Source organism: Choloepus didactylus, chromosome 6 (assembly GCF_015220235.1).
Source record: "Choloepus didactylus isolate mChoDid1 chromosome 6, mChoDid1.pri, whole genome shotgun sequence".
NCBI lineage: Eukaryota > Metazoa > Chordata > Mammalia > Pilosa > Megalonychidae > Choloepus > Choloepus didactylus.
The window spans coordinates 71,399,046-71,424,800 of NC_051312.1; the positions used below are offsets into that span (position 1 = coordinate 71,399,046).

At 41.3% G+C, this 25,755-nt stretch overlaps 1 protein-coding gene across 6 annotated transcripts in view; it reads left to right on the top strand.

Moving 5' to 3' along the window:
• The window catches only part of IRAG1 (inositol 1,4,5-triphosphate receptor associated 1), a 137,925-nt gene that overhangs the window by 91,562 nt on the left and 20,608 nt on the right, over nucleotides 1-25,755 (top strand). For 5 of the 6 annotated variants that reach the window (XM_037840052.1, XM_037840053.1, XM_037840055.1 and 2 more), the window contains 7 exons: nucleotides 8,850-8,973; nucleotides 13,790-13,820; nucleotides 16,219-16,359; nucleotides 16,783-16,914; nucleotides 18,919-19,060; nucleotides 24,725-24,774; nucleotides 25,311-25,418. In XM_037840052.1, coding sequence (XP_037695980.1) covers nucleotides 8,850-8,973; nucleotides 13,790-13,820; nucleotides 16,219-16,359; nucleotides 16,783-16,914; nucleotides 18,919-19,060; nucleotides 24,725-24,774; nucleotides 25,311-25,418 — 728 coding nt within the window. The remainder of the gene's footprint in view (nucleotides 1-8,849; nucleotides 8,974-13,789; nucleotides 13,821-16,218; nucleotides 16,360-16,782; nucleotides 16,915-18,918; nucleotides 19,061-24,724; nucleotides 24,775-25,310; nucleotides 25,419-25,755) is intronic. The other variant, XM_037840054.1, reaches the window with a different exon arrangement.

Below are 25,755 nucleotides of genomic sequence, written 5' to 3' on the forward strand. Positions count from 1 at the left end.
TTTTATTTGATTCTATATCCTACTCCTTTTAATCTAATCATAATAAATAAATTCTTTCTGGTATTTCCCATAGTATAAATCACTTTGTACCCCTGTTTTAATCTAATCCTCCCAATAACTAAGAGAGGCAGTTGAGGAAAACTGAGGAACAAAGATTTCCTAAAACCAAATCTCATGGTTCTTCTATCATGCAAGTGATGATGAAACTTTTTTTTAGCTGCCCAATGTTTTGGACAAACTAATCCATAGAAGGCCAGTAGGTAGGGGAGAGAGGAGAGGGGCTGCTTGGTCAAAGAGGGTAGGAGGGCTTGGATCCACACCCATGGGCCACTCTCCCTTTCCACTGAGGCCTTGAGGCACCTCAGTGCCCCTCAAGCTTCACAGAGCACCATTTGAAAAGCCTCGATCCCCTTCATGCTGCCCGTGGTCAGTCTAAGTCAGTCTCTGCGTGACACGTTCTGGTTACAGATTGTTGTGTGGGTGCGTCTGGGCTGTCACCAGTGCCGCAGGGAGCCCCCGGTCTGAAATGCAGTAACTAACACCCACCTGTCCAACATTAACAAGCAGGTTCCCAGAAGTAAACTTTCCACCAAATGTTTTTAAAAAGCAACATTTTTTTAAAAAGTAACCTTCCTTAGAGGAAGTCTTTTGAAAATGCATTGTATACTTCTCTACTTTAAAATTTTAATTTGTTTATTAAAGCAGATTTGGAACACTAGGAAAAACTTATCTTAAAATTTCACCGACAACCCCATAAATTCTGAAAAAGCAACAATTTTACTCTTTCTAATATTTATCAATATTTATAATTTATGATTTTTCACAAATGATTTGCTATAAATGTAACTTTCTGTTTCTATTTTTTTTATTACTTAAGCTATTTCATAACTCCATGTATTTTGACTTTCATATTTATCATTAATTGGGTGCATTTATATATCTGTTGTCAGGTAATTCAGATGATTACCTTCTTTTTGGCTATGATTAACAACCCTACTATAAACAACTTTGTACTTGTGGTTTTTTTCTTTCTTCCTGTAAGTTGCTCCCTTGGTATAAATTCACAGGCTGCTCAAAGTGCAGAAGCATTTGCATTTACCAAATTCCTTCCAGTTTATAGCGCTGCCTGCAAAGACTGAGTGTACGTCTTTCCCCTAAGCTTTATCAGTGTTGGACTTTGTTTTGCTTTTGCTCCTTATTGGCCAGAATATAGCAAGAACCAGATAATCAATGTCAACATTAACAGCAACAACAAAGTGTTGTTATTAGCATGAAATGGCACTTCATTACTATTTCATCTAATTTTCTAGAAAGCACAAAATTTTTCATATTTATTTTCCATTTTTATTTCTTATTGAGTGAATTAGCTACTCATTTCTTTGCCCATGTGTCCATTTATGTGCTTTGTTTTTTATTGGTTTGTTTTTTTGTTGGCAATATATATTTATATGTAAGCTCTTGATACATTATAGTTATTAACCTTTCATCTGCTACTTTCATTTTATAATTTTTTTTTGCTTTTTAACAAATTTTGTATTATTTTAGAGAAGTTATAAAATTTCCACATAATCGTTTTTGTTCGTTTTTTCCTTTGAGATGCCTTCTTTTTTAATCATTATAAAAACATTACTTTTCATTAATTGGGATAGCAAGTCTATTTTCTACTAGATTATATTTTGTGGCTTAGATAATCGTTACATTCATATATATCAGAGCCTAATTCTGGGCTCTTGATTTTGTTTTATTCTGGTCCATATCACACCATTTAAATTAATGCTGCCTCATAATGTGTTCTAGTGTACAGCAGGGTTGGTTCTCCCTCATTGCTCTTTTTTTTTTTTTCAGAATATTTGTGGATAGTCGTGATACAGAGATTCAATGCAAATAAATGGAAAGAGCAACTAGACAAGAAGCCAGATTTGATTTCATATCCCAGTCCAGATATCAATTAATGAAGTCCTTAAATATGTTCCCCAACCTCTCTAAGCCTTTGTTTCCTCTTGGACTAGATAAACTTAGAAGTCCCTTTTAATTCTAACCTTCTAAAATCTAAGGATTCCAGATCTAGTTCTGACTCTTACCTGTCCGTTTTTCTAAACGTAATTTATACTGTTTTGTACAACATTTTTATTATGATTGCCCCAAAGCTACACATTGGATTTAGAAGAACCATACTAGTTACGTTTGTTTTTACAGTTTATAGACTTTTAAATTTTTTGATTTTTAAATATTTACTTCTCATTTAGGCACATGGTTTGTCCCTCTTTTTTTCTCTAAAATATGTGCATTTATTTTTATAGGTCTCCTACATCTCATGTTGGGGCACAATCTATGTGATTTATATTTTTGCTTGTTTATTTATGAAAACACTTTTTTCATCAGATTTTCTAGCTGCTAATTAGTGGCATAGATGAATCCTGCTTGAGTTTATACATATTTCTTATGTAATAAATGGCAGCATTTCTTCCTACCTTTCCATTGCTACCTATACAAATGTTAGATTATTCTTTTTATATTGTCAAGGTTATAACATTTACATTGCATTCTATGACCATAGTTCCCGCAGCTGTTTAGCCTTAGATTTATATGTAAAGAAATTTAATGCTTACCTCTAGTCCTCCTTCGCCATGGCTCACTATTTCTAAATTTATTATTTTGATTATGTCTTGTTTTCTGGACTTCATTTTCCAATAGTTTACCCATAAGTTCCCAGAGATGCTATGTTCCCTGAGTTCTAGCATGTTTGAAAATATTGTCTTTATTCTTGAAGGACAGCTTGGAGGGTTATAAAATTCTAAAGTCACTCTTTCCCTCAGAACTCTTTAGATGTTGCTCCACTGTATCCAGTGTTGTAAAGATGTCTGAGAAGAACTGTTTTCCAGCACCCCTCACACACCTCCAGCCTTGCCCCAGAGGTAGCTGACTTTTTTCTGTGAGGGTAGCTGAAGAATCACTTCTGCATCTTTCTTTTTCCATGTCACGTCATGTCATGTCTCATGTCATGGCATGTCTCACGTCACATCTCACGTCATGTCTCACGTCACGTCTCACATCTTGTGTCACATCTCACTTCACTTCTCATGTCACGTCTCACATCTTGTGTCACGTCTCGTGTCACATCCCATGTCATGTCTCACCTCATGTCATCATGTCATTCTTCTTCTTCTTCTTCTTCTTCATAGTATGCTCTTTCAATCCACAGGTTCAGCTTTTCCTTTCATTTGAGGACAAATTTTAAAAATTGTATCTTTGAATATGCTTTTTGTTGCATTTGTTTCATTAGCTATTACAGAGACCACATGATCCATAGATCGCTCATCAATGTCTCAACTCCAGGCCCATTATTCCATCTCTAAATACTTTATTCTTTCTTTTCTTTCTTGTATTCCTGGTGAGCATCTCAATTTGCCCCTCCTTACAAGTTCAGTTTGAAGCCAATTCTGTTTTATTCCTTCATATTAGAACATATTGGTTAGTTCTCTATTTTCCAATTTCTTGCTGGTTTTGTTATTTTGGTCTTCAGTTTGTTTCCTTAAATTGTAATCCTCTTCCATCTTTGTGTGATCTTCTCATCTTGATTTCTTATTTTCATTGTCTCAGATTCTAATTTATTTTAGAATCAAAGCCTTTGTGGTAAACATTTTTGCATTTTTGACATATTTCTTGCAGCTATGTTTCCATCCTGACATCTGTCTTCTATATGTTTCCTTCTTTCCTTCCTTTCTACCTTCCTCCCTTCCTTCCTTCCTCTTTTGGTAATAGTATTTTTGCATAGTTGCCATTCCATTTGTCTTCATTTCATTTCTTTTTGCTCTGGAAATTTCTACCTGGAGCTTCACTTTGCCCAGATATGTTTTGTGCAGATAAATTTTCATAGACTCTTACCTTATCTGAGATCTCTTTGCCCTGCCTTTAGAACCTCAGTTGAGGCCTGGAGCTTTCATGTTGACCTGCTTTGCTATTGCTTGGGTACTAGGGAAAAGGGGAAGTTCACATGTAGCTGTGGGTAGTAGTATTTATGGGATTAGTTTCTGCTCTTTTTAAATAATTTTGTTCATAGTTCAAAACTTGGGTTTTTATGCCAAATTGGAGCATGCCTTATTTCCTTGGGTGGGTGATAGCAGGTTTTTGATTGTTTCACCAATTCAGGGTGGAATTGCAAAGACAGCCTATCCCAGGTGTATTTTCCAAAACTGACTCAACTGTTCTAGCAGCCACCTGGAAAGGATAGACAAAATCCAAGGAGTTTGGCCACTACACTATTTTTTTGGAAGTGGTAGAGGGGACTTCAACTGGGGCTTTCCATGTCTCTTGCCCCTCAATCCCTAAAAGGAATTCCTTTTATTTATTTTCTCTTTAGTCTTCCTTTCTGGTAAATCCCTTCATGTTGTTTGAAGCTGTGAGAGAACACTGTTCAATCATTCTGCTTTCCCGTTCCCTTTTGCCCCCTCCTGCCTCAGTATGGAAGGCAAAATGGCAGCATGCGCAGTTTTGTTTCTTTTTGGAGTGTTGTTATGGTGGAATGGAGAACCTTCTACTCTAGAGAGACTTCCTGACTCTCCACTTCAGACTGCCTGCTCATTCCTTCAGTTCTCCTCCTAGTCTTGTCAGAATTTTTCCTCTCATATATTCTTCTCGGTACTGATTCTTTGGAGGAAGAAGAAAAAGTTATCAAGCATTGGAGCTCTACATTTATCCCTACTTATCTCTGTCTTTCTTTGACTATTATTTTTAAAGATTATTGCCCTCTCCTGTATTTGAGAGTTCCTGGTATATTATTATTTGGTTTTAAAATGTATTGTTGTTGTTATTATTAATTTAGTTGAGTTCAGGAGTAGGGTGGTTCTGGGATCACTCTTAGGGCAGCCATTTTAATGGGGATAAAAGTGCTATTTCCTTTTTTTCCCTCCAGCTTTTGTCTGGGCAAAAGTCCCTGGTATAGCTTTCACTTGATTTATTAGACCTTGTATGGTTCAGCCAATTATATAGATTTCTCAGGAGCCTGGAAGAGAAAGGAGAAGATGCTGCCACTAGCATTGCCATGTGACAGAAAAGCCAGGGACCAAGGATGGCAGCAGCCAGCCCTGGAATGCCACAGGTTTGGGGGAGAAAGGATTGCCTTGCTGCCACCTCAGTTTTGGACTCCTCCTATCCCCAAAACTGTGAGCAACAAAATTTCCACCATTTAAGCCAACTCACTGTATGGTATTTGTTTTAGCAGCTGGAAAACTAAAACAGTTTTTGATACCAGGAGTGGTTCTTGAGAAACAGAATTATAAGGGTAAGATAGCTGAGTTAGATGTGAAGTTTTGGGAATTGGTTCTCTAATCAGATTAGATTAAAAGGCACTAATAACTCTATTTCCAATGATCAAAATGACACTGATAGTCTGACATGAATTGGTAACAGAGATATGCAACATATCACCACTGGATACTGCCACTCAAATGCTTTTAAGAAGCAAGGCTTCGGGAGTCAGTGTATTGGATACCTTAACAGAGTTTTGTGGAGTTAAAAAGTATAATAATGTTGGCTAGTTGTTCCTAAATACACTGGATTGGTAGAACAGTGGAATGGGCTCTTGAAAACTCACTTATGGCACCAACTGGATGCCAATATCTTGCAGGGCTGGGGCAATGTTCTCCAGGGGACTATGTATGCTCTAAATCAGAATCCACTCTATGGTGCTGTTTCTCCCATAGCCAGGATTCACTGGTCCAGGAAACAAGGGGTGGAAATGAGAGTGACTCCATTCACTATTACCCCTGGTGATCCACTAGGAAAATTTTTGCTTCCTGTCCCTGCAACCTTAAGCTCTACTGGTCTATAGGTCTTAGTTCCAAAAGAAGGAGTGCTACCACCAGAAGACACAATGATTCCATTGAACTGGAAGTTAAGACTGCCATCCAGCCACTTTAGGCTCCTCATGCCCCTGAATCAACAGGCAAAGAAGGGAATTATTGTCCTGGATGGGGTGGTTGATCCTGATTATCAAGGTGAAATAGAACTGCTACTACACAATGGAGGTAAAGAAGAGTTTGCCAGGAAAACAGGAGATCTCTTAGGTCATGTTCTGTGATTAAAGTCAATGGAAAACTGCAACAACCCAATCCAGGCAGGACTACTAATGGCCCAGAAACTTCAGGAATGAAGATTTGTGTCACCCACTAGGCAAAGAACCATGACCAGCTAAGGTGCTTGTTGAGAGTAAAGGGAATGGATAGTGGAAGAAGGTAGTGCTTTGGTTTGGTAAAGCTGACGAAATGCAATATACCAGAAATGGGTTGGCTTTTAACAGTGGGGATTTATTAACATTACAATTTACAGTTCTTAGGCTGTGAAAATGTCCCAATTAAGGCATGATACCTTCTCTGAAGAAAGGCTGCTGGCAATCCAGACTCCTCTGTCACATGGCCAGGCACTTGGCGATGTCTGCTGGTCCTTTTCTCTTGGGTTTTGTTGCTTCCGTTTCTGGCTCCTCCATCTGTAGCTTGCTTTCTCAGCTTCTGTGTCTTTTTCTGTGTGCTCTGAATTTCATCTCTCTGCTTCCGTATGTGTTTTCTCCTCTTATAAAGGACTCTAGTCAGAGGATTAAGACCCACCTTGCATGAGGTGGGTCACATCTCAACTGAAAAAACCCAATCAAAAAGTCCTGCCCATAATAGTTCTACTCCCACAGGAATGGATTAAAAAAATATGGCCTTTTCTGGGGTACATAACAGCTTCAAACCAGCAAAGTAGTTATAAATAGAAGCTATAAATGCATGATCAGTTGCAGAAATGAGGACTGTAATGATTATGAGTATTTCTTCCTTGTTTTGTTATGAGTATGTTTGTATATAAACATAAAGCAAATATCTTTTGTTTTCTTCCCTATCTTATCCACTTATCATATAACAAAAGTTGTACTAACTTTATGTCATAATGTTTAAACTACAGGATATCAAGTTTAAGAATGAATATTACCCAAGGACTTGCATCCTTTTCTGGGGAAAGGGTTAATGCATTTCCAGTTGTATGCAGGACAGTTGAATTATGGTAGGAGAAATTATGACTGTTATTATTTTTACTTAAAGATTAAGTATGGTTTAAGGAGATGTGTATGGGCATTGTTTCAGTTTGCTCAAGCTGCCAGAATGCAGCATACCAGAAATGGATTGGCTTTTACAATGGGGATTTATTAACTTAAAATTTACAGTTCTAAGGCCATGAAAATGTCCAATTAAGGCATCAACAGGAAGATACCTGGACTCTGAAGACAGGCTGCTGACATCCAGGGTTCCTCTTCACACAGCAAGGCACATGGCTGGTGTCTGCTGGCCCTTTGCTCCTAGGTCTCGTTGCGTTCACCTTCTGGTTCCAGTGGCCTCCTCTGTGAGCTTCTGTGGGTCTTCTCAGCATCTCTGGGGCTTTTCTCTCCAAGCTCTCTGGGTGTTTCTTTCTCTGAGCTCTCTCCAGGTGTTTCTCTCTCAGAGCTCTCTGGGATTTTTCTATCTTTTATCCTCATAAAGGACTACAGTAAAGGATTAAGACCCACCTGGAATGGGGTGGGTCACATCTCAATTGAAATAGCCTAAGCAGAAGGTCTCACCCACAATCGGTCTGCACCCACAGGAATGGATTAAAAGAACATGGCATTTTCTTGGGTACATAACAGCTTCAAACCAGCACAGGTTCCAAGTTGACAAGGAGTGGACTCAAACTGTATTTAGTTCCCCAGCTGCTAAAACAAATATCATACAGTAGTTTGGCTTAAACAATGGGAAATTGACTCACGGTTTTGTGGTTAGAAGAAGTCCAAAATTTGAGGCATCAGCAGAATGTTGGCACTTTCTCCCCAAAGACTATGGCATTCTGGGACTGGCTGCCAGCCATCCTTGGTACTTGGGTATTCTGTCGCATAGCAATGCACATGGCCATGTCTTCTCCTTTCTCTTCTGGGTCCTCCTGATGTCTGGCTTCTGGCTGCTCCCTGTGGCTTCTCCTTCCGTGTCCAATTTCCTTTGCTTGTAAGGACTTGAGCCGTATTGGATAAAGTCCCACCCTCATTCAGTTTGGCCTCACCTTAACTAATAACATCTTCAAAGGTCCTGTTTACAAATGGGTTTACATCCATAGGACCAGGGGTTGGGGCCTGAACATGCCTTTTGTGGCGGGGATATGACTCAATCCCTAACACCCAAGATAGTTTTAGGAGGTAACGAAAAGCTGGTCCTTGGCTTTCTTCACTATATAGAAGCATTTATATTTCTGAGATCTATTAAAGATAAAATGACTTTAGGTGTACCCTGGAAAATCCTGGTTTCTATTCTTGTCTATGGGGGTATGGAACCAGATACTGATTCCTAGGTAACACAGAGAAAGCGAAACTTTGAATTCATTTGACAAATAGTTGGGCAACAGGCCCCCTGATATGCTTGCCAAGGAGTGGGGGCTTTCCCAGGCATTCTAGCCAGCAGTCAACCAGGCAGCTTCCACTTACCAGAAACCAGCACCTGACTCCAGGCACAAGAACTTGCTTGACACCCTGGGGAGCAATGGGAAGAGCACAGACTTTGGAGTCAGACCTTAGTCTGAAGTCTTGCTGTGTACTTTACATGTTCTGTGATCTTGGACAAATTACTTAAAGATCCAAAGCCTTGGTCTTCCCACCTGTAATATGGGATGATTAGGTTCTAGCTCTTTGGGTCTTTGTGAGGATAAAGTATGATAACAATTATAAAGCCCCTGGCCTATAAGTAGGTATTTTATAAATATTAGAACTCTTCCTTGGCCCCTGCAGATAGTTGCCCACAGTGCTACTGTGATTTTAAACAGACATTTTATAAGTAAGCACTTTGTTTTTTCAGGGCTCCCTTCTGAATTCCTCCCAGCTAATGAGGAAGAAGAGTCAAAGAATGGCTTGGATGTCATGCCCAATATTTCTGACATGCTGCTTCGCAAACTGCGAGTCCACAAGTCTCTCCCTGGAAGGTAAAGTCAGGGTGTGGGCTGCTGAAGAGCCTAGATTGGGTGGCCCCTGTTACATTCAAGGTGGGACAGTAAGCAGCATCAGTCCTGGTCTCTGACCCTAGAAGGCCCAAAGTCTAATGGTCCAGACAGGGCTAATGCATCCAAAGTAAAGAGAATAATGAAGGGACAGCTGGGTGGTTCCCACTCAAAGAGCAAGTGGGGTTCGTAAGTGGGCACAGCTAGTAAGGACACCAGGGTCATTGGAGGCTCATGGCAGCAGGGGGTGGGCTTTGGGCCTAGAGACATGGTTTTCAATCCCAGATGTACTATTTACCTATACAAGGGAGATTCTAAGTCCAATATAGGATTGCTTAGAAACCCTGCCAGGCCTCTTCAACAAATGGGGAGAAAGTGACCTTGCTTTCTGAGCCTCATCTTCCTCACCTATACAATAAGGGTCATAAGCATTCTATCCTTGGTAAGGTGCTGCACAGGTTAAATGAGATGATGTGTGAGCAGGGACTAAGGATCGTGTTAGCACATAACAGGGCCTTGATACCTGAGTTGAAAAGTGAACAGTTTGGAGTATAAAGCAGAGAAGAGAGGGGACTAATAAGCAATAGGGTTTGGGTGGGTGCCTGCACGTGAGGCCTACAGCTGATCCATCCACCTCGAGGCTGAACTGATAGTGGGAGAAGCCATCAGGTATGACAGAGCTCCCACCTTTCAAAGATAAATACAGAAGGAGAACAAGTTTTGGCCTAGTGGGTATGAGGTATGCAAATTCCACATAATAATCATCTAAAATGCAACATTGTCAGTACAATACTCAGAGGAACCTAGAAATTAGATGAACATTAGGAAAAGTGCTAGAAACAAATCAGAAGCAAGCTGCATCTGCAGCTGGAGGGGACTGTGGGTTGGGTGGGTACTCCTAAAGGAAGGCAGGGGTAGGGGGATGTCCAGAGGCAGAGGCAGGAAACCAGAAACCAAAGGAGAAGCACCCCAAGAATGCTGTAGGTTACAGAGCATGTTTATATGTGGTATGTCTTTTGGTGTTTGTAACAACTCAGTGAGGCAGACAAGGAAGATTTTGTTATGTTTTATCTTTGTTCTGTCAATGAGGGAACAGAGAAGTAAAGCAATTTGCTGGCAAAGTGGTTGAGAAAGTTGGCAATTGAACTCAGGTTGATCTAATTCCAGATCTAATGCCATTCCATTTGTATGAGGGGTCTATCAAATGTATAAAAACACAATTGTGGTAGCCTTCAGACTGCTAGGAACAGGGCTGGTCAGGAGTGAGATTGACTTGTTTTTGCTAAGCAAAGTTGAGGAAAATTCGTATGATTAGGGCACACTTTCAGGTAGTTAAATTCTCTCAGCTTTCTCAAGAGAGGGAGACTGAGCAGATCTCTTCTTGAGTAAGTTAACAGCTGCTAGCTACCAACCATGAGGCCACACCAAGGCCTCATGGTCAGTGAACACAATCAGCTTCTGAAGCACATGGCCCAGGGTCTCAGATTGAGATCAGTGGCCCTCAGGCCTTGTTTCAATAGTCATATCGCCCTCTCCCAACCCTCCCTGACCCAACTACCATCATGGCCAAACTAGGCTCAACAGAGGCTGTTTCCAAATTGGGCACTTGGTTTGGCCTGGAGCTGTTTGGGGACTTGGGATAGATGGACACACTGTTATAGAAGGCTTGTCTTCCAACAAAAGGAAGCCAAAGCTTTCTCCAGCAGAAACATGGGAAAATTACACTTGATTTTTCATCTGAAGAATGAGTTGGTTTCATATCCTATGTGGATTATGTGAACTGGAATTGGACCACATCAAGATCAGAGGGTCACCAAGCTGAATGGGTTCATTAGAAAACCAGGCTTAAAACCAAAATTAGAGACATGGCCATGCAAAGATTTTGATGAAGAGATTTCCCAGCAGAAAGAAGAATTTAACAAATGGTGCTGGAACAACTAAATGTCCACATTCAAAAGAATGAAGTTGGACCCCTGCCTCACATGATCCACAAAAATAACTCAAAATGGAGCATAGATCTAAATTTAAGAGCTAAAACTATAAAACTCTTAGAAGAAAACATAGGAGTAAATTTTTGTGATCTTGGGTTAGGCATTCTTAGTTATAACACCAAAACCACAATAACAAAAGGAAAAAGTAGATGTATAGGACTTTATCAAAATTAAAAACTTTCATCCTGCAAACAATGCCATAGAGAAAGTGAAAAGACAACCCAAATAATGGGAGAAAATATTTGCAAATCATATATCTAACGGGCTTGTATCCAGAGTATATCAAGAACTCATACATCTCAATAATAAAAAGACAATCCAGTTTTTTTTTAAATGGGGAAAGGATTTACATAGAGATTTCTCCAAAGAACATATTCAAATGGCCAATAAGCACATGAATGATATTTAGCATCATTAGTCATCAGGGAAATGCAAATAAAAACCACAATGAGATACTACTTCACAACCACTAATACGGCTACAATCAAAAAGTGTTGATGAGGAGGTGGAGAAATTAGAATTCTCAGTAAAAATGATGCAGCCACTTTGGAGAACTCTTTGGCAGTTTCTCAAAAAGTTAATCATAGAGTTACTATATGACCCAGCAATTCCAGTGCTAGGTATCTACCTAAGAGAAATGAAAACATACATCCACCCAAAAACTTGTACATGAATGTTCAAAGAAGCATTATTCATAATAGAAAAATGTAGAAACCATCTAAATGTCTGTCAACTGAATGGATAAATAAAATGTGATATATCCATACAATGGAATATTATCCATAAGAAGGAATGAAATACTGGTACATACTACAACATGGATGAACTTTGAAAACATTATGTAAAAGAAGCCAGTCACAAAAGACCACATATTATTGATTCCATTTATATGAAATGGCTAGAATAGGCAAATCTATAGAGACAGAAAGTAGAATAGTGGTTGCCTAGGAGTGGAGAGGTTGAGGGGAAATGGGGAGTGACTGCTAATGGCTATAGGGTTTTTTTTAAGGTGACGAAAATTTTCTAAAATTGGTAATCATGATGGTAGCACAGTTCTGTGAATATACTAAAAACTACTGGATTTTAAAAGGTGAATTTGATGGTTTATGAATTATATTTTAACAAAACTTTATTTTTAAAAAGTGGGGGAAGGGAGAACAGTCAATGCCAAGGCCCTGGGGCCATGATGAGTTAAGCTATTTGAGGAACAGAATGGCCAACAGGGCTGGAGAGCAGAAAGAGGAGTTAGGCCTGGGCTAGTCCAAGGAGGGCCTTGATTTTATTCTAAAGCCTATTAAGGGAGATTGAATTCCAAGGCAGGAAGGCCATCTGGGGTTGTTTCTTTGTACATAACTACAGAGACCTCTGTCCTAGAGGCCCACAGCTCTGCCTCCCAGCTGCCTTTGCCAATTTTTGAGGGTCAGCTCTGTGTCAGGAGATGACCACGTCACATGACTTCTTCGCCTATGTCATCCCTACCTGAGTCCTCAGGACTTTCTACATTAAAAACAAAATAACAAAATGAAACAAAAAACTGCTCGTGTTCTATGCAAAAAAAGCATAATGTGAGTCATCAAAATAGAAAAAAGGTTTGATTAATAATTTATGAAAATATGTAAATTTCACGTAATATCTAAACAAACCCAGGAGTCAGAGGCAAACTCAGCCAGTTCTGAGAAATCATTTAATCAGTATGTGCATGTTCTATACAACAGTTCAGATTATGTTGTCCCACAAAGGGAAGGGCCTCATGGGCGAGGTCGTGACAAGAATTGTAACCACCAAACATCTTTGCAGTTGTTTATCCCATGTTCTGTCCTCAGCTAGCTTGATGGCCATGGGGTCTTGTTGCCTCATCCTGACAGGAAGGCTCTCACAGTCTCTTGTCAGGGGTGAGAACCAGCCCCTTGCAGAAATGGCTGACCCCCACCTTTGTTCTCGGGGTCCCTCTGCACCCGTCAAAGGGAGGAAGCTGTGTTTCCTGAGAATCTTATTGATGGCATGCTGTGTTGCCAAGTCCTGTGATGCTGGAAGGACATCTCCCAGCCCGCCCCACCCCAGCACAGGAAAGGGCCTGTGCATTATTTACATTGTCTGGGTTTCAGAAAGAGCCCAGCTCTAGTTAGTAGCAAGAGTGGTGGCAGTAGCAACACAGAATGGGTGTGCAGATAAAAGACAGCTTACTCTCAGAAAGGCCCTGGCTGTGGGAACTGCACAGGAGGAACCTCTAGAATAACAGCTCTTGTCCTGGCTGGGCCTCTCTTGCCTGCTCTCTGATTCCAGCCGTCAGAGGAGTTTCTCGCTGTTGAGAGGAGCTCTGGTGCTGCTTTCCTACCTTATGGTCTCTGGCCCACATGCACCCTTGTCACAACCCTCAGAGACAGGAATATGAGTCAGGCTCTGCAGAGATAGGTAGCCCCAGGAAAATCATAATGGCAGCTCAACATTTTTATAGTTTGTAAAGTACTTATTACATGTGTAAGTCTTATAAAACTCCTGAAAGGTAGTATTATTATTACCATTTTAGAGATGAGCAAACCAGGACTTAGTTTAAATAACTTGTCCAAAGCCACTGAGATAGGAGTGGTACTGCCAGAGATCTGTCCCCAGGATCTAATATTTTCCACCACACAAAGAGTCAACATCTGGTCAAGTATTTGATAGATTACGGAGCACACACAAAGGATACGCTACATCTTTTCCATCTCACCAACTCAGCTCACTGTGTGGTCTACTGGTCATTCAGTCATCTTTGGTTTATTTAATAAGTTGGATAAAGTTCATTAATGCATTTTTTTTCTTTTTCACAGTGCTCCCCCACTCACTGAAAAGGAAGTTGAGGTAAGTGACTCAAGTGCTTTATGAAATTTGGTGCCTGTGTTTGCCTGGGCTTATTCAAAACTTTCCGTCCTCTAGCTGTTGGTGCTAACATTTTCATGCAAAATTGAGTATGAGTGACTTGGGGGTAATATGGGCATCTGTGACCAGCCCTACTGAGCCTCTGAGATCCCCACTCTCACCCCAGTTAATGGCAGATTTTCACAAAGTTGGTAAGAGGCGAGAAGGAATAGGACATTCCACATTCCTTCAAGGACTGTTTATGTCCTTTGAAAGTATCACTTAGATATACAAAGTCAGTTGGGAGGCGGAAGAATTGAATCAAAATTTATTTCAAAATTATTGAAAGATGGTCAGATTTCAAGTTTCAAACTTTGGTCTAGAGGAAGAAGGTGTTTCCTTCTGAGGGCTTCAGACATAAGGAGGCTAGCTCAGCTGAGGCAGGAGGCCGTGCTGTCAGCTCTCCAGCCTTCCCTGATTCCCCCATGAGTCTCCTTGGGGCCTCCTTGTCTCAGTAGAGATGTTGTCTCAGTGAGGGTAGTGAGTGAGCCGAGAGGAACTTGTCTGTGTTTCTTTCTGGTGAAGTCCTAGATAGAGAAAAAGAATGTATCAGAGGTGACATGGTAAGGACATCTGATGCCAGCACTAGATGGTTTCTGAGACGGTTATGTTGGTGTTAATATAAGGAAGGAAGAAAGAACATGGTTGAATATTCCCTCCAGGTTGGGAGGATGGCAGGTTTTGTAGTCTTCATAGCATGCTTTACCACTGATAATAAGAAAATGAACATACCTTTCCTGAGCCCCACTGGACCAGATGGGCAGAGGAAGAGAGCCAATATGACATATCTATCACCAAAAATAAAAATAACCATGCACATAGATGTTGCACTTACAGTTTATAACCATCTTTTCAGCTGAGCCCCTCATCAGCTCTGAGAAGCAGGAGGAGCAGGAATTAGAACAAAGGAGAAAACTGAGTGATTAAATAATTTATCTGAGGTCTGAGAGCGGGACCTAAATTTGAACCCAAGTTTTCTGACTGAATTCCCGACTCTTTGAGTCACGCTCTCAGAAAGGAAATAACCCAGGTGTGGAGAACACAGCATTGACCATTATTGATAGATTTGGCTGAGGCCTGGGTAGGGCAGAGCATCTCCATCACTGAGCTGTCAGCTCAAAGCCCACTCGCTGACATTTCTGAAGATGGGCCATGGCTGTTTGTTTAATGCCCAGATCCTGTCCTCAGGTGTATACTGACACAACCAGCTCTCTGCATGGCAGAAATAGCACAGGTTTTGGAATCAGACGGGCTGAGATTGAATCCTGGCTCTACTACTCATATATTGGGTCACTTGAACAAGTTAATGCCTTCTCTGATCTTTGTCTCTTTAACCATAAAGTGGATATAACAATTCTTATCCCAGAGGGTTGTTGTGGGATTAAATGAGCTAAGGTATGTAAAACTCATAGCAGTGCTGGCATATAGTAGATACTCAATGAAAAGTAGTTTTCAGTGTTACCATCATCATCATCATTGGGTCGGCTAAGTGCGTTCAGTTCTGTCTGGAGATGTCTTCTTGGCTGTGGGCCATGTTACATGAACTTCAGATGTTCAGGTAGAGTTGACTTACCCCACAGGATGTAAATCTGCTACCACTTAACTCAGGCAGAGCAGATGAAGGCTGTAAAAATGAAAACCATTACTTCCTTCCTCTATAGAGTCCATTTGTCCATTTCTCCTTCCCAGGCGTCCCCTATTATTCCAGAAATTCCCCGTCTGGTCAATATAACCTTTTAAAGTTTATCCATGCAGATTGTATTTTTCTGCATGGAATATTTATTCCAGAATGCTTATCCTAATAGAGTCATACCTGGCCTTACTTAATCTCCTGGCTATTTAAAGCTGCTATTGATATAGGACTTGTCATACCCAGGCTAGATGCTGGTTGAATTTGCTTTAAGTCGACACAACTTAAATCTCAAATGAGGTTTCTTTAAATGCAGTATTTCATGTGAAACTTCCAAAAACCCCATACAGTAAATCCCAGTGTAAATATAAACTGCTTCCACAGTCAGCTATGTTGACCTGAGTTTGTCTAAATCCAAATACAGGATGTTATTTTCTTGAAGTTCAGGGGAAAACAAAGTGTTATTCCCTTCTTATTTTTCAGTAAAATGCATTTGGTCTTTTGAGGCTGCTCAGGATCTAGTGCAGACTTCAGGTTACCATCTCACTGTCTTTTGTGCAGTTGACTATGAAATGAGAGTTTCACTTGCACGTGGATGCTTTGGTGATTGGTTCTAGGGGAGGTAATATGCTCGTGCAAGGAACATACCCACAGCCTTCTTCCCTGTAATAACTCCTCCTAGCACCTCTCCCACACTCTTGTTCCCAACAGAACGTGTTTGTACAACTGTCCTTGGCCTTTAGAAATGACAGCTACACCCTGGAATCTAGAATTAATCAGGCTGAAAGGGAACGCAACCTGACAGAGGAGAACACTGAGAAGGAACTGGAAAACTTCAAAGCTTCCATTACGGTAATTGTGGAGCGTGAATTTGGGAATCCTTAGAGGATGGGCTGTCTCCAAGGGCCATGCTCTGTGTCCTGCTTCTTCCCATTATCCACCACAGTCTCCTTAAGTGAGAATTCAGGCCAAGGTCCTCTGGGAGGAGCCAAGGCAGGGATCCCAACAGCTGGCTACATCAAGGCTGTGGGAAAGGCCTCTAAGTCCTTTGGGGCTGCTCAGGGAGGGACCAGGGGTTTGGATGTGACTCCTTCCTTTAAGCCAGCCAAGTATGGGTGTCCACATCGGGTTTCTCCAATCTCCAGAAGAAGCTGGTGCCCAGGTCCTGCAGAAACTACCGTTCTAGGCCAGAATGGGGCCCAGAGCTAGTCTTGAGAATGCAAGGCCAGGCTGGGTGCACAAGGACCCCAGGTGAGACTCCTTCTCTCTCCTCAGTCCTCAGCTGTACTCTGGCACCACTGTGAGCACCGAGAGACCTACCAGAAGCTGCTGGAGGACATCGCTGTCCTGCACCGCCTGGCTGCCCGCCTCTCCAGCAGAGCTGAGATGGTGGGGGCTGTCCGCCAGGTGAGCCTCCACAGCTCCCAGCCTTGCTGACTGATTCTGCTCTTCCCTCAGTAACTGGAGCAATAACACAACCACCAACAATTTCAGAAACCAGTTTTTGATGGCTTCCCCTCTGCTAGGTATCATACGTTCATTACTGTGGTGTTTTCAGAGGATTTTTGGTGGATCACTAAACCCTTGAGGTGCTCCTTGGAAAAAGCTTTCTGTGGACACCCAAGTTTGGGAACTACTGAGTACTCTCTTCCTTTCTTGGAGATTTATTAAGCACACAAGCATAATCAAGTCTTTGAGAAGTCTTATCTTGAAGAAGCTGCTTAACTCGACCTATATATTTCCCAAATGTGTTTGATCATAGGAACTGCCTCCTCTCTTTCTCCCCTTCCCCACCTCCCCCCCACAAAAATGCCTATTCACCTCCCATGGAGCTAGTATCTGGCAAAACATGCTTTAGGAAAAACTGCTTTGTTTCATTTTATCCTCCCTGCAAGGCTGTGAAATAAATATCCATATCCCCAGATGATCAAACTGAGTCTCAGAAAGGTAATGACACAAGTGAGTGAGATCTGGCTCCCTCTCAGGCACTCTGAAATCCTAAAGCACTCAGAGCAGTGCCCTGATCCAGCATGGGGTAGGGGAATCAGACTGCCTGAGCTCTAATCCTGACACCCCCACTCACTTGCCATTTGGGCAAGTTACCAAAGCTCTCTACGCTTCAGCTCCTTCAAAACCATCAAAGAAGGGTGATTATGTTATTTGCCATATAGGGTTGCTGTCATACTTGTAAAGCATTTAGATGTTGTTATTACTGTTATTATTTCCATGGACCCATGGCCAGCTGCACTGATTGCATGAGATTAGTATTCCTGGGACATAGCACTGAACAGTTCTCGTGGCATGAAAGGAGGAAAAGCCACTGGGTTGCCCCACCCCTGTACTCTTCTGGAGAAAGGACATCTGACTCAGCAGCATCGCCCAAAGTGTCACTCCAGCTGGGAGCAGCCACACAGGGAGGAATCTAGGGAAGTGGCTGGCCTCAGCTCACAGCTGCAGGGGACCTTTTCCAGGGAAGAGTCACTAAGCATGTCCCTCTGTGGTCAGGCAGTTCCTGGGCTAGGCCCTGTGAGTGATCCAAAGGGGTGTAAGCAGAGAAGCTTCTTCATTTTGTACAGCCCTCCCAAACATGTTTCTTGATCTGTGTGTTACTTACTTCAGTCTTTATTGCTCTCCCAATGGCTTCCCTACCCAAGCTGCTGCTTCTTTCTTTCTTTCTTGGTCTCACTGCCACCAGTTTCACTCCTTCAGCCCAGTCTCCACTGATGACCTAATTATGTCATTCCCTTACTTTAGGATATTCAATGGCTCCCCTTTTTCTTTTGAGTAAGTATACATTTCTTATTCTGCCATTCAGTACCCAGCTCTGACACTTATTTTCCTCTTGTGAACAAGTGTAACTGCTGGCTGATTCTTACATAGGTAGGATGCCCATATAGTCCTGCTTTATATCTATTGTCCCAGTATAGTTTTTAATAGCACCCCCTTTCACTCTCCAAAGGATTCCTGTTTGGAGAATAAATCCTTACCTATACACACATTCTCTGATTTCCTGCCTTGGGCCCTTTGCTCTTGGCATTCCTTGGCCTGGATGCCCTTTGTCCCTCTTGCCCATCTCTACATGCCCAGATGCTGCCCAAGCCTTATGTCCACTCCATTCCATCTCCATTAAGCCTCCCTGACCCATTCTCTACAAGCAGAAGTGACTCTTTTCCACCTTTCATCTCCTGTACCATTGTGTTTGTGCTTTTGTCTCACTCTCCCTGAGAGCAGGTGCCCAAGTCCACCTCTCAGCTCACATCGTGCACAGCAAACTCTTAGAGAGTGAAGTCATGTCTGATTGGTCCATGGATCCTTACAATTCTTCCAACCCAGAGCCTAGCTCACAGCAGCTAATTCTCATGGAAATTTTTCTCCAACTGTCTGGCACACTTATGTTCTTCTTCCCTCCAGGAAAAGCGCATGTCTAAAGCAACAGAAGTAATGATGCAGTATGTGGAGAATCTGAAGAGGACATATGAGAAAGACCATGCAGAGCTCATGGAGTTTAAAAAACTTGCAAATCAGAATTCAAGCCGCAGCTGTGGCCCCTCTGGTAAGGAGCTGGGCTGTGGCCCCCATCTTGGCCCCTACAATGTAGGTTGTGATGACTCTAGGCTAGGATCATATCCAACAGGGTAGTGCCAGGACCTCTTTCAGGCTGAGCAAGGCTCCCTGCCCCTGCCCAAATGCTGCCCACAGGGGCCTGGCAGGAGCTGCTTTGGTGAATCTGGGAGCCTGGAACCAGAATACGTGAATGGTCCCATTGACCTCTTGAATTCTAACACAGTTAACCAGAGTGGCTGACTACTGGTGCAGAGCCCACAGCTGCAGCCCTCTCTTTGCTTTGTGAGGGTAACAAGCCCAAGACCCTAAAAGCATTTGTGCTTGGGGGGCCCATTTTAGGCAACACACATGATGGAATTTGGACTTTGTCCTGGAAGGCATTAGGGATCCAACCAAAGATTTTAATCAAGGAAGTGGCATGATCACTTGTATAGTTTAAGACGGTTCCCTCTGACTGCTGTGTGGTAATTGCATTACTGAGGCAAAGCCAGAGACAGGGAAACCCAGAAAGATAATATTACAACAGGTGTTGCAACAGAAAATGAAGCCTGGGCAGTGGGGATGCAGGGAAAGCCTGGAAAAAGGAGATATTGCTGAGATAAATAACAGACTAGAGGATAAGACAAATCTTTTAAAGACATACTTTTTAAAAAAGTTCTACACAAATTGCTACAGAAACACAGAGGAGCCACCTCATTCTGCTTTTAAAGGAGACAAGGAAAACTTCATAGAAAGATGGCATCTGGGCAGTATTTTAAAGTAGAAATAGGTATTCTGTAGTCAAAAGCGGGGAAAGGAGAATGCATATACAAAGGTGTGGAGGTTGGAGGTGAGAACAATATAAAGTAAACAGTGATTTGATTGCAATGTTGGGGTGTGATGGGAAAGGATGAAGGTAAGACTTGCTAGGCCAGGGCCATGTGCCAGGTCATGTTAACACTTGTGATTTTGTCCTTAGCAATGGGGAGTCATTGATGAGAGTTGCATGACATGATAAGATTTTCTTTTTAGAATATTACTCTGACTTCAGAGTGGACAATGCATTAGAGGAGTGCAAAAGTTGAAGAGATGAGCTAGGAGGCTCTTGCAGCAGTCCAGGAGAGGGATGATGGGATCTTAAACCAGGATTTCTCCTTGGGAGCTGCCAGGGTTTGGGCTCTGGCTGATGAGCATGGATAGCAGGAGAAAAACAGACCTTTAAGTGACAGGAATCCCTGTGGAAGACAAACATCCGTGTTACTAAGAGCAGGAGAAGGGAAAGCACAGAAATTATAACAGATAGAGAAGCATTTATAAACAGGAGGTTTCACAAGTTTCCTGGGGAATATCAGTGATGCTTCCCAGAGTCCAAAGGCAGTGTACACATGTTCCAGACTGTCTGCTTTGCATCTTGGCAGCAAGGCCCTGACCCACATGTATCTTGATCTCTAACAAACCACACTCTGTCAGTGTTGGAAGTTGGGGAAGTTGCTGCCAAAGAAATCCTAATACGTGGACGCTCACATTATTGTCCTACAAGGTACTAGGTCTCCTGTGAGTCACCTTACCCAGGATTTATGAGATGAGCACAGCTACCCATAAGTCTCATTCATTCATTCCACTAGCATTTATTGAGCACCTTTGGTATATCATACATGATACTGGAATACAGAGGTAAAGGGCATATTGTCCTTAATCCGAAGGACCTCTGACCTGTGGGGAGGGGAGGGCAGGGCAGGGCAATGCAATTAATGCTGTGACAAAACCAGGCTGACTTTCACGGGGAGCACACTGCAGAGTTCCACATTCAGTCTGGTGGTGGGGTGGGGGGCAGTGTTTGAGAAAATATGTACATTATGAAGGAAGACTTTAGCTGAGACTTAAGTGATGAACAAGTGCTTTTCAGACATTTGTGCCCTCTCCAGCTCTTTTCCAAGCTATACCTCAGCTTGTGCTGGTGCAGAGTGGTGTATCTATAAGGTACTCTATGACCATTCTTTGATAGTGTTTTTTTAAGTTTTTAAATGACTTCTGACAATCTTTGTCTATGCCCAAGACTTTGAAGACTACTGTGAAATAAAATATTGGTGATTTCATGAAAGGTGGTGTACATTTTAAAGGAAAAAATAACAGTTACTATTTTTTTTCTGGATATGAAACATGCTTATTCTGCATTTTGGATAATTTCTTTAAGATGGGTATTTCAAGGTATAAATACTAGCTTAGGGGAATCAAATATATTTATAAGGCTCTTAAAGCAAATTATTTTCAAAAATGTAAACCTCATTGATATTTCCATTTAATGGATTGTAGTAATGTTCAACTCATTGTGCCACTGAGAGCATTCTTATTCTTTCTTTTAAAAACTTTTTATGACTTTGATAAGTCAAAACGGTATCTTATCTCATAGTTTGAATTTCTTTGCTTTTTGTAATGTTTATTGGACATTTGCACTTCCACTTTTGTAAATTATCCATTTATGACCATTGCCCACCTGTAAGATTGGTATTTTATTAATTTGTATAAACTCTTCATATATAAAGAATATTTTCTGGTTCTGCTATTTTGTCTGACTGAACAACTTGAAAATCCTTCTGCTGAATGTACTTAGAAATGCCAGATAAACATTAGTCTAAAAGAAATAGCTGAATCCACAAGAAAAGAAATTGGAATTTCCAGATACAAGAAAAGGAAAGAGAACTGAAACCAAACTGAACCTGCAGCTTCCTCGGGGCTCACGTGTCATTTTCTAGGGGCTGGACTTTTGCATGCGCATACAATCTGAGAGAGGCCTTGGACACCCATAGCAGAGAGGTGACACTGAGACTCTCACAGAAATTTAAGACTTTCCAAAGACTGCATCTTTAGAGAGGACTTGGACAAGGAAAAAACATTTGCCAATTAGCACTGAAACAAATAAAGAAATGTGTCTGAATAGCTAGCAATAAATACCTGAAATACCAAACTAAAAAGAAAAAAAAAGAAATGTGTCTGTTTCACCCTGGGCTCTAGTACGAAAAAATACTTCCTCCTTCTGCATAGGAAAAGTACATGTCCAAAGTGATGATGCAACATGTGGAGAACTCAAAAAGTATATCAAAATGGTGCCTCTAGGAACACTGTGGAAAGGAAACGTAAAGCTACTCTGGAGAGGCACACCTTGCACCCAGGACACATAGGATTCCTCTAAATAAAGCATCACTGAAGATGAGTTCACAATAAAAATCATAAAATACACCAGGAAATAATCCACCATGAGAAGGAATCATCAGACACACAAATAACAGGATTATATCCCTAAGAACCTCAAATAATAAAATAATCTGATCAATTTCTTGAAGCAAAGACGCTTGAAAAATTACTAGAGACTTAAATGAATGAATAAAAAACATGAGACTAAAGGAATGCAACAATCAAAAACGAACAAAACAGAACTTCTAGAAATTAGGGATGGAGTCACGGAAATTAAAAACTCAGTAGATAGGCATGGTAGTTGCTATAGTTGAAGCTCTTCCTTGTATATTCCAGATCTCCTCCTTCTGGACATGCTTCTCTATCCCCTTGAAATTATGCATGGCCATATGACTTCTTTGGTCAATGTAGTATGAGCAGAAGTGACAGTGTCATATCTGAACCAAGGCTTTTAAGAACTAATGTGACATTTGTCCTATGTTTCTTCCTCCTGACATGCAACCATCACTGCTCCAGAATAGTAGAAGCTCCATTAGCCTGAGTCCTGGGTGAGGAAATGCAAAGCAGAGCCTGCTGCCAACTCAGAGGCAAATGGACATGCAGCATAAGCAAGGAAGAAATATTTGTTATAAAGCCACTAAGACATTGGGGTTCTTTATTATTGTAGTGTAACCTAGCTTATTCTGATTGGTACAACATTTAAATCAGATAAGGCATATTTGAAGAAAGATTAGGTTAACTGGAAGACAGATTTGAAGGAGTACCCAAAATACAGTTCAAATGGATAAAATTGATGAAAAATATGAAACATTATGAGATATGGGATATGGAGTATAGAATGAGAAAGTCCCAAATACATTTATTAGGAGATACATATCAGAGAATGGGGGAGGGAAAATACCCAAAGAGATACTGGCTGAGGATTTTCCAGAACTAAGGAAAGGCATGAATCATTGGATTAAGAAAGCACAGTGAATTCCAAGCAGGAGAAATAAAAACACATCAAAGAGAAACTACAGAACAGCAAGGATAAAGATCTTAAAAGCAATCAGAGAGAGCAGACGAATTGTTTACAAAGGAATGTCAATTTTCAGTAGCAATAAAAGGGCCAGAAGACAAGGTAGTAACATCAACAAAGCTCTGAGAGAAAATAACTGTCAACTTACAGACAATAGATCCAGCTAAATTATCATGTATGATTGAGGGCAAGGTGAAGACATTTTGAGATAACTGAGAAAATTTACTTCTCATAGACTCTTGCTGAAAGAACTACTAAAGGATGTATTTAAGGAAGAATGAAACTGAGTTCAAAAGAAAGGAGTAGGATATGAGAAGGAACAGTGGTCAAAGACATTTGTAAACGTGGTTAAATCTAAACAAGCACTCACCATATAAAAAAACAATCATAATGAATAATTTGGGAATACAAAAAGGTAAAAGTAAAATACTGAGAAACAGTATAATTTAAGATTGGTGGAAGTTATTATTCTGAGGTTTATTCAGGAAGAGGCAAGAGATCTTAATTAATTTTAAATTTAAAGTCAAGTAAATATGTTAAAAATGTAAAGAAGCATACTAAAAATTAGAACTAAGAATGTATAACTTCCAAACTAGTGAAGGGGTAGGGGTAGATTAGAAAAAAAAAATCAATAAATAAAGCAAGGTAAATAGAAAATACAAAATAAGATGGTAGAAATAAATACAAATATATCAATAATCACAAGAAATATAAGCAGCTTAAATCTGTTAGTTAATAGAGAATTTCAGATTAGATTAAGAAAAAATATCCAGTTACATGCTTTCCAAGAGGCATACCTAAAATATGTGGATAGGAGGGATGGATCAATATACAGCCTAGGTAATACTGATCAAACAGAAGCAAACTGAATTAAGCTTGTGAATAACTTTCTCTGCGTATATCCAGATGTTTCTTGGTGGCAGCATTATCCTGGTGTGGTGCTAAGTACTTTACAGGAATTATATCATTTAATGTATATACTAATGACAAGAAAATCCTGGGGTGGTTGCTTCCTTTGTTCTGAAGGAAGCATATTATAGGTGATGTATTAAAACTACTTCTGTCAGAACTTTTCATTCTTTACCAACACTACACCTTCATCCCTTAAATGAACATGAAACAACCCAACAAGTGTTGGTATTGCCATGCATAGTTTCCACACATCCTCCTGGGCATCACTCAGAGATTGTGCAGTGGTAACAGGCAGAGAGCAGAAATTCAAGACTGGAGCTTCTTATGGTACCCAGAGAAATTAGGATCAATGTTCTGTCCAAAAAGCCCTGCACTTTGCAGATGATCATCTCAGAGGGTGAAGTTCTAAACTCAGTAACCCAGGCCCTTGGGCAATCAGAGGGACAGTTCTGGTCTGTAGACGTTGTGGGTTCGTTTCTGCCTATCTTTTTCTTGCTGGAGTCTGGTCTGAAAACTTACCTGAGTTCTCTTCTCTGTTCCTTCCTGCTGCAGAAGACGGAGTCCCTCACACAGTGCGGTCCATGTCCCTCACACTGGGAAAGGTATGTTCAAGGAATACCAGGGTTCCCAGGCTGTCCAACAGAAGTTTCCACAGTCACCCAAGCAGCCATTTATTCCTGGATCCATTGGTGCCAGAAATCCTCTGGACAGAACCTCTGTTCAGCTTCCCTTACTCACTAACTTAGCCCCCAACATCTCATCTTGCTTGTTCATAATTCCCTGACAGTACATCCTTTATATGCACATGAAATGACCCGTAAGCCTTGGTATTGCCATGGATAGTTTCCCACACTATCCAGGGTGTTACCCAGAGACTGTGGTATCATTTCCATGCTACTTCTTCGGGATCTAATAAACTAAAATAGAAACATGTTGAGAGATCACTCACCACCAACTAAAAATTGTCAACTTTGGCCACTCTCTCCACACCAACCCCTAGCACCATCACAACCCCCAAACCAAAGTAGCCAGTGAATGTCATCACAGCATTAGGAACTGATGGCATTTTCCAGGCCCTTCTGAACAGTGGCTGTTGCTGCCTCTAAGATAGTGAGCCTAGTCACTTCTCTTCCCACAGAACATGCCCCGCAGGAGGGTCAGCGTTGCTGTCGTGCCCAAGTTTAATGCCCTGAACCTGCCTGGCCAATCCTCCAGCTCATCACCCATCCCCTCCTTACCAGCTCTGGTGAGTATGCTGATGTCTGCCTCCCAGTCCTATTCTGCCTCTCCCTCAGAGGCACTGCTATGGGAGTGACCCAGATGGGGCAGGGTCAACAAAGAAAGGAAATTCCCAGGACAGAATCTGGGCTGTGGGCTCAAAAAGCCCAATAGAGACCAGGTTGCATGTCTTCCACTGCTCTGAAAAAAGGTCTTGGTGCCATTGAGCTAGGTGTTGGCAGTTCAGAGACTGTTCTTTGCAAACAGTATCCCTTTTTTTGCTTATAACACAATCCTCCAAGGTGGATATGACTTTTTCCATTCTGCAGTGGGGTTAAGTAGCCGATGGTTGTATTGTGTAGTGA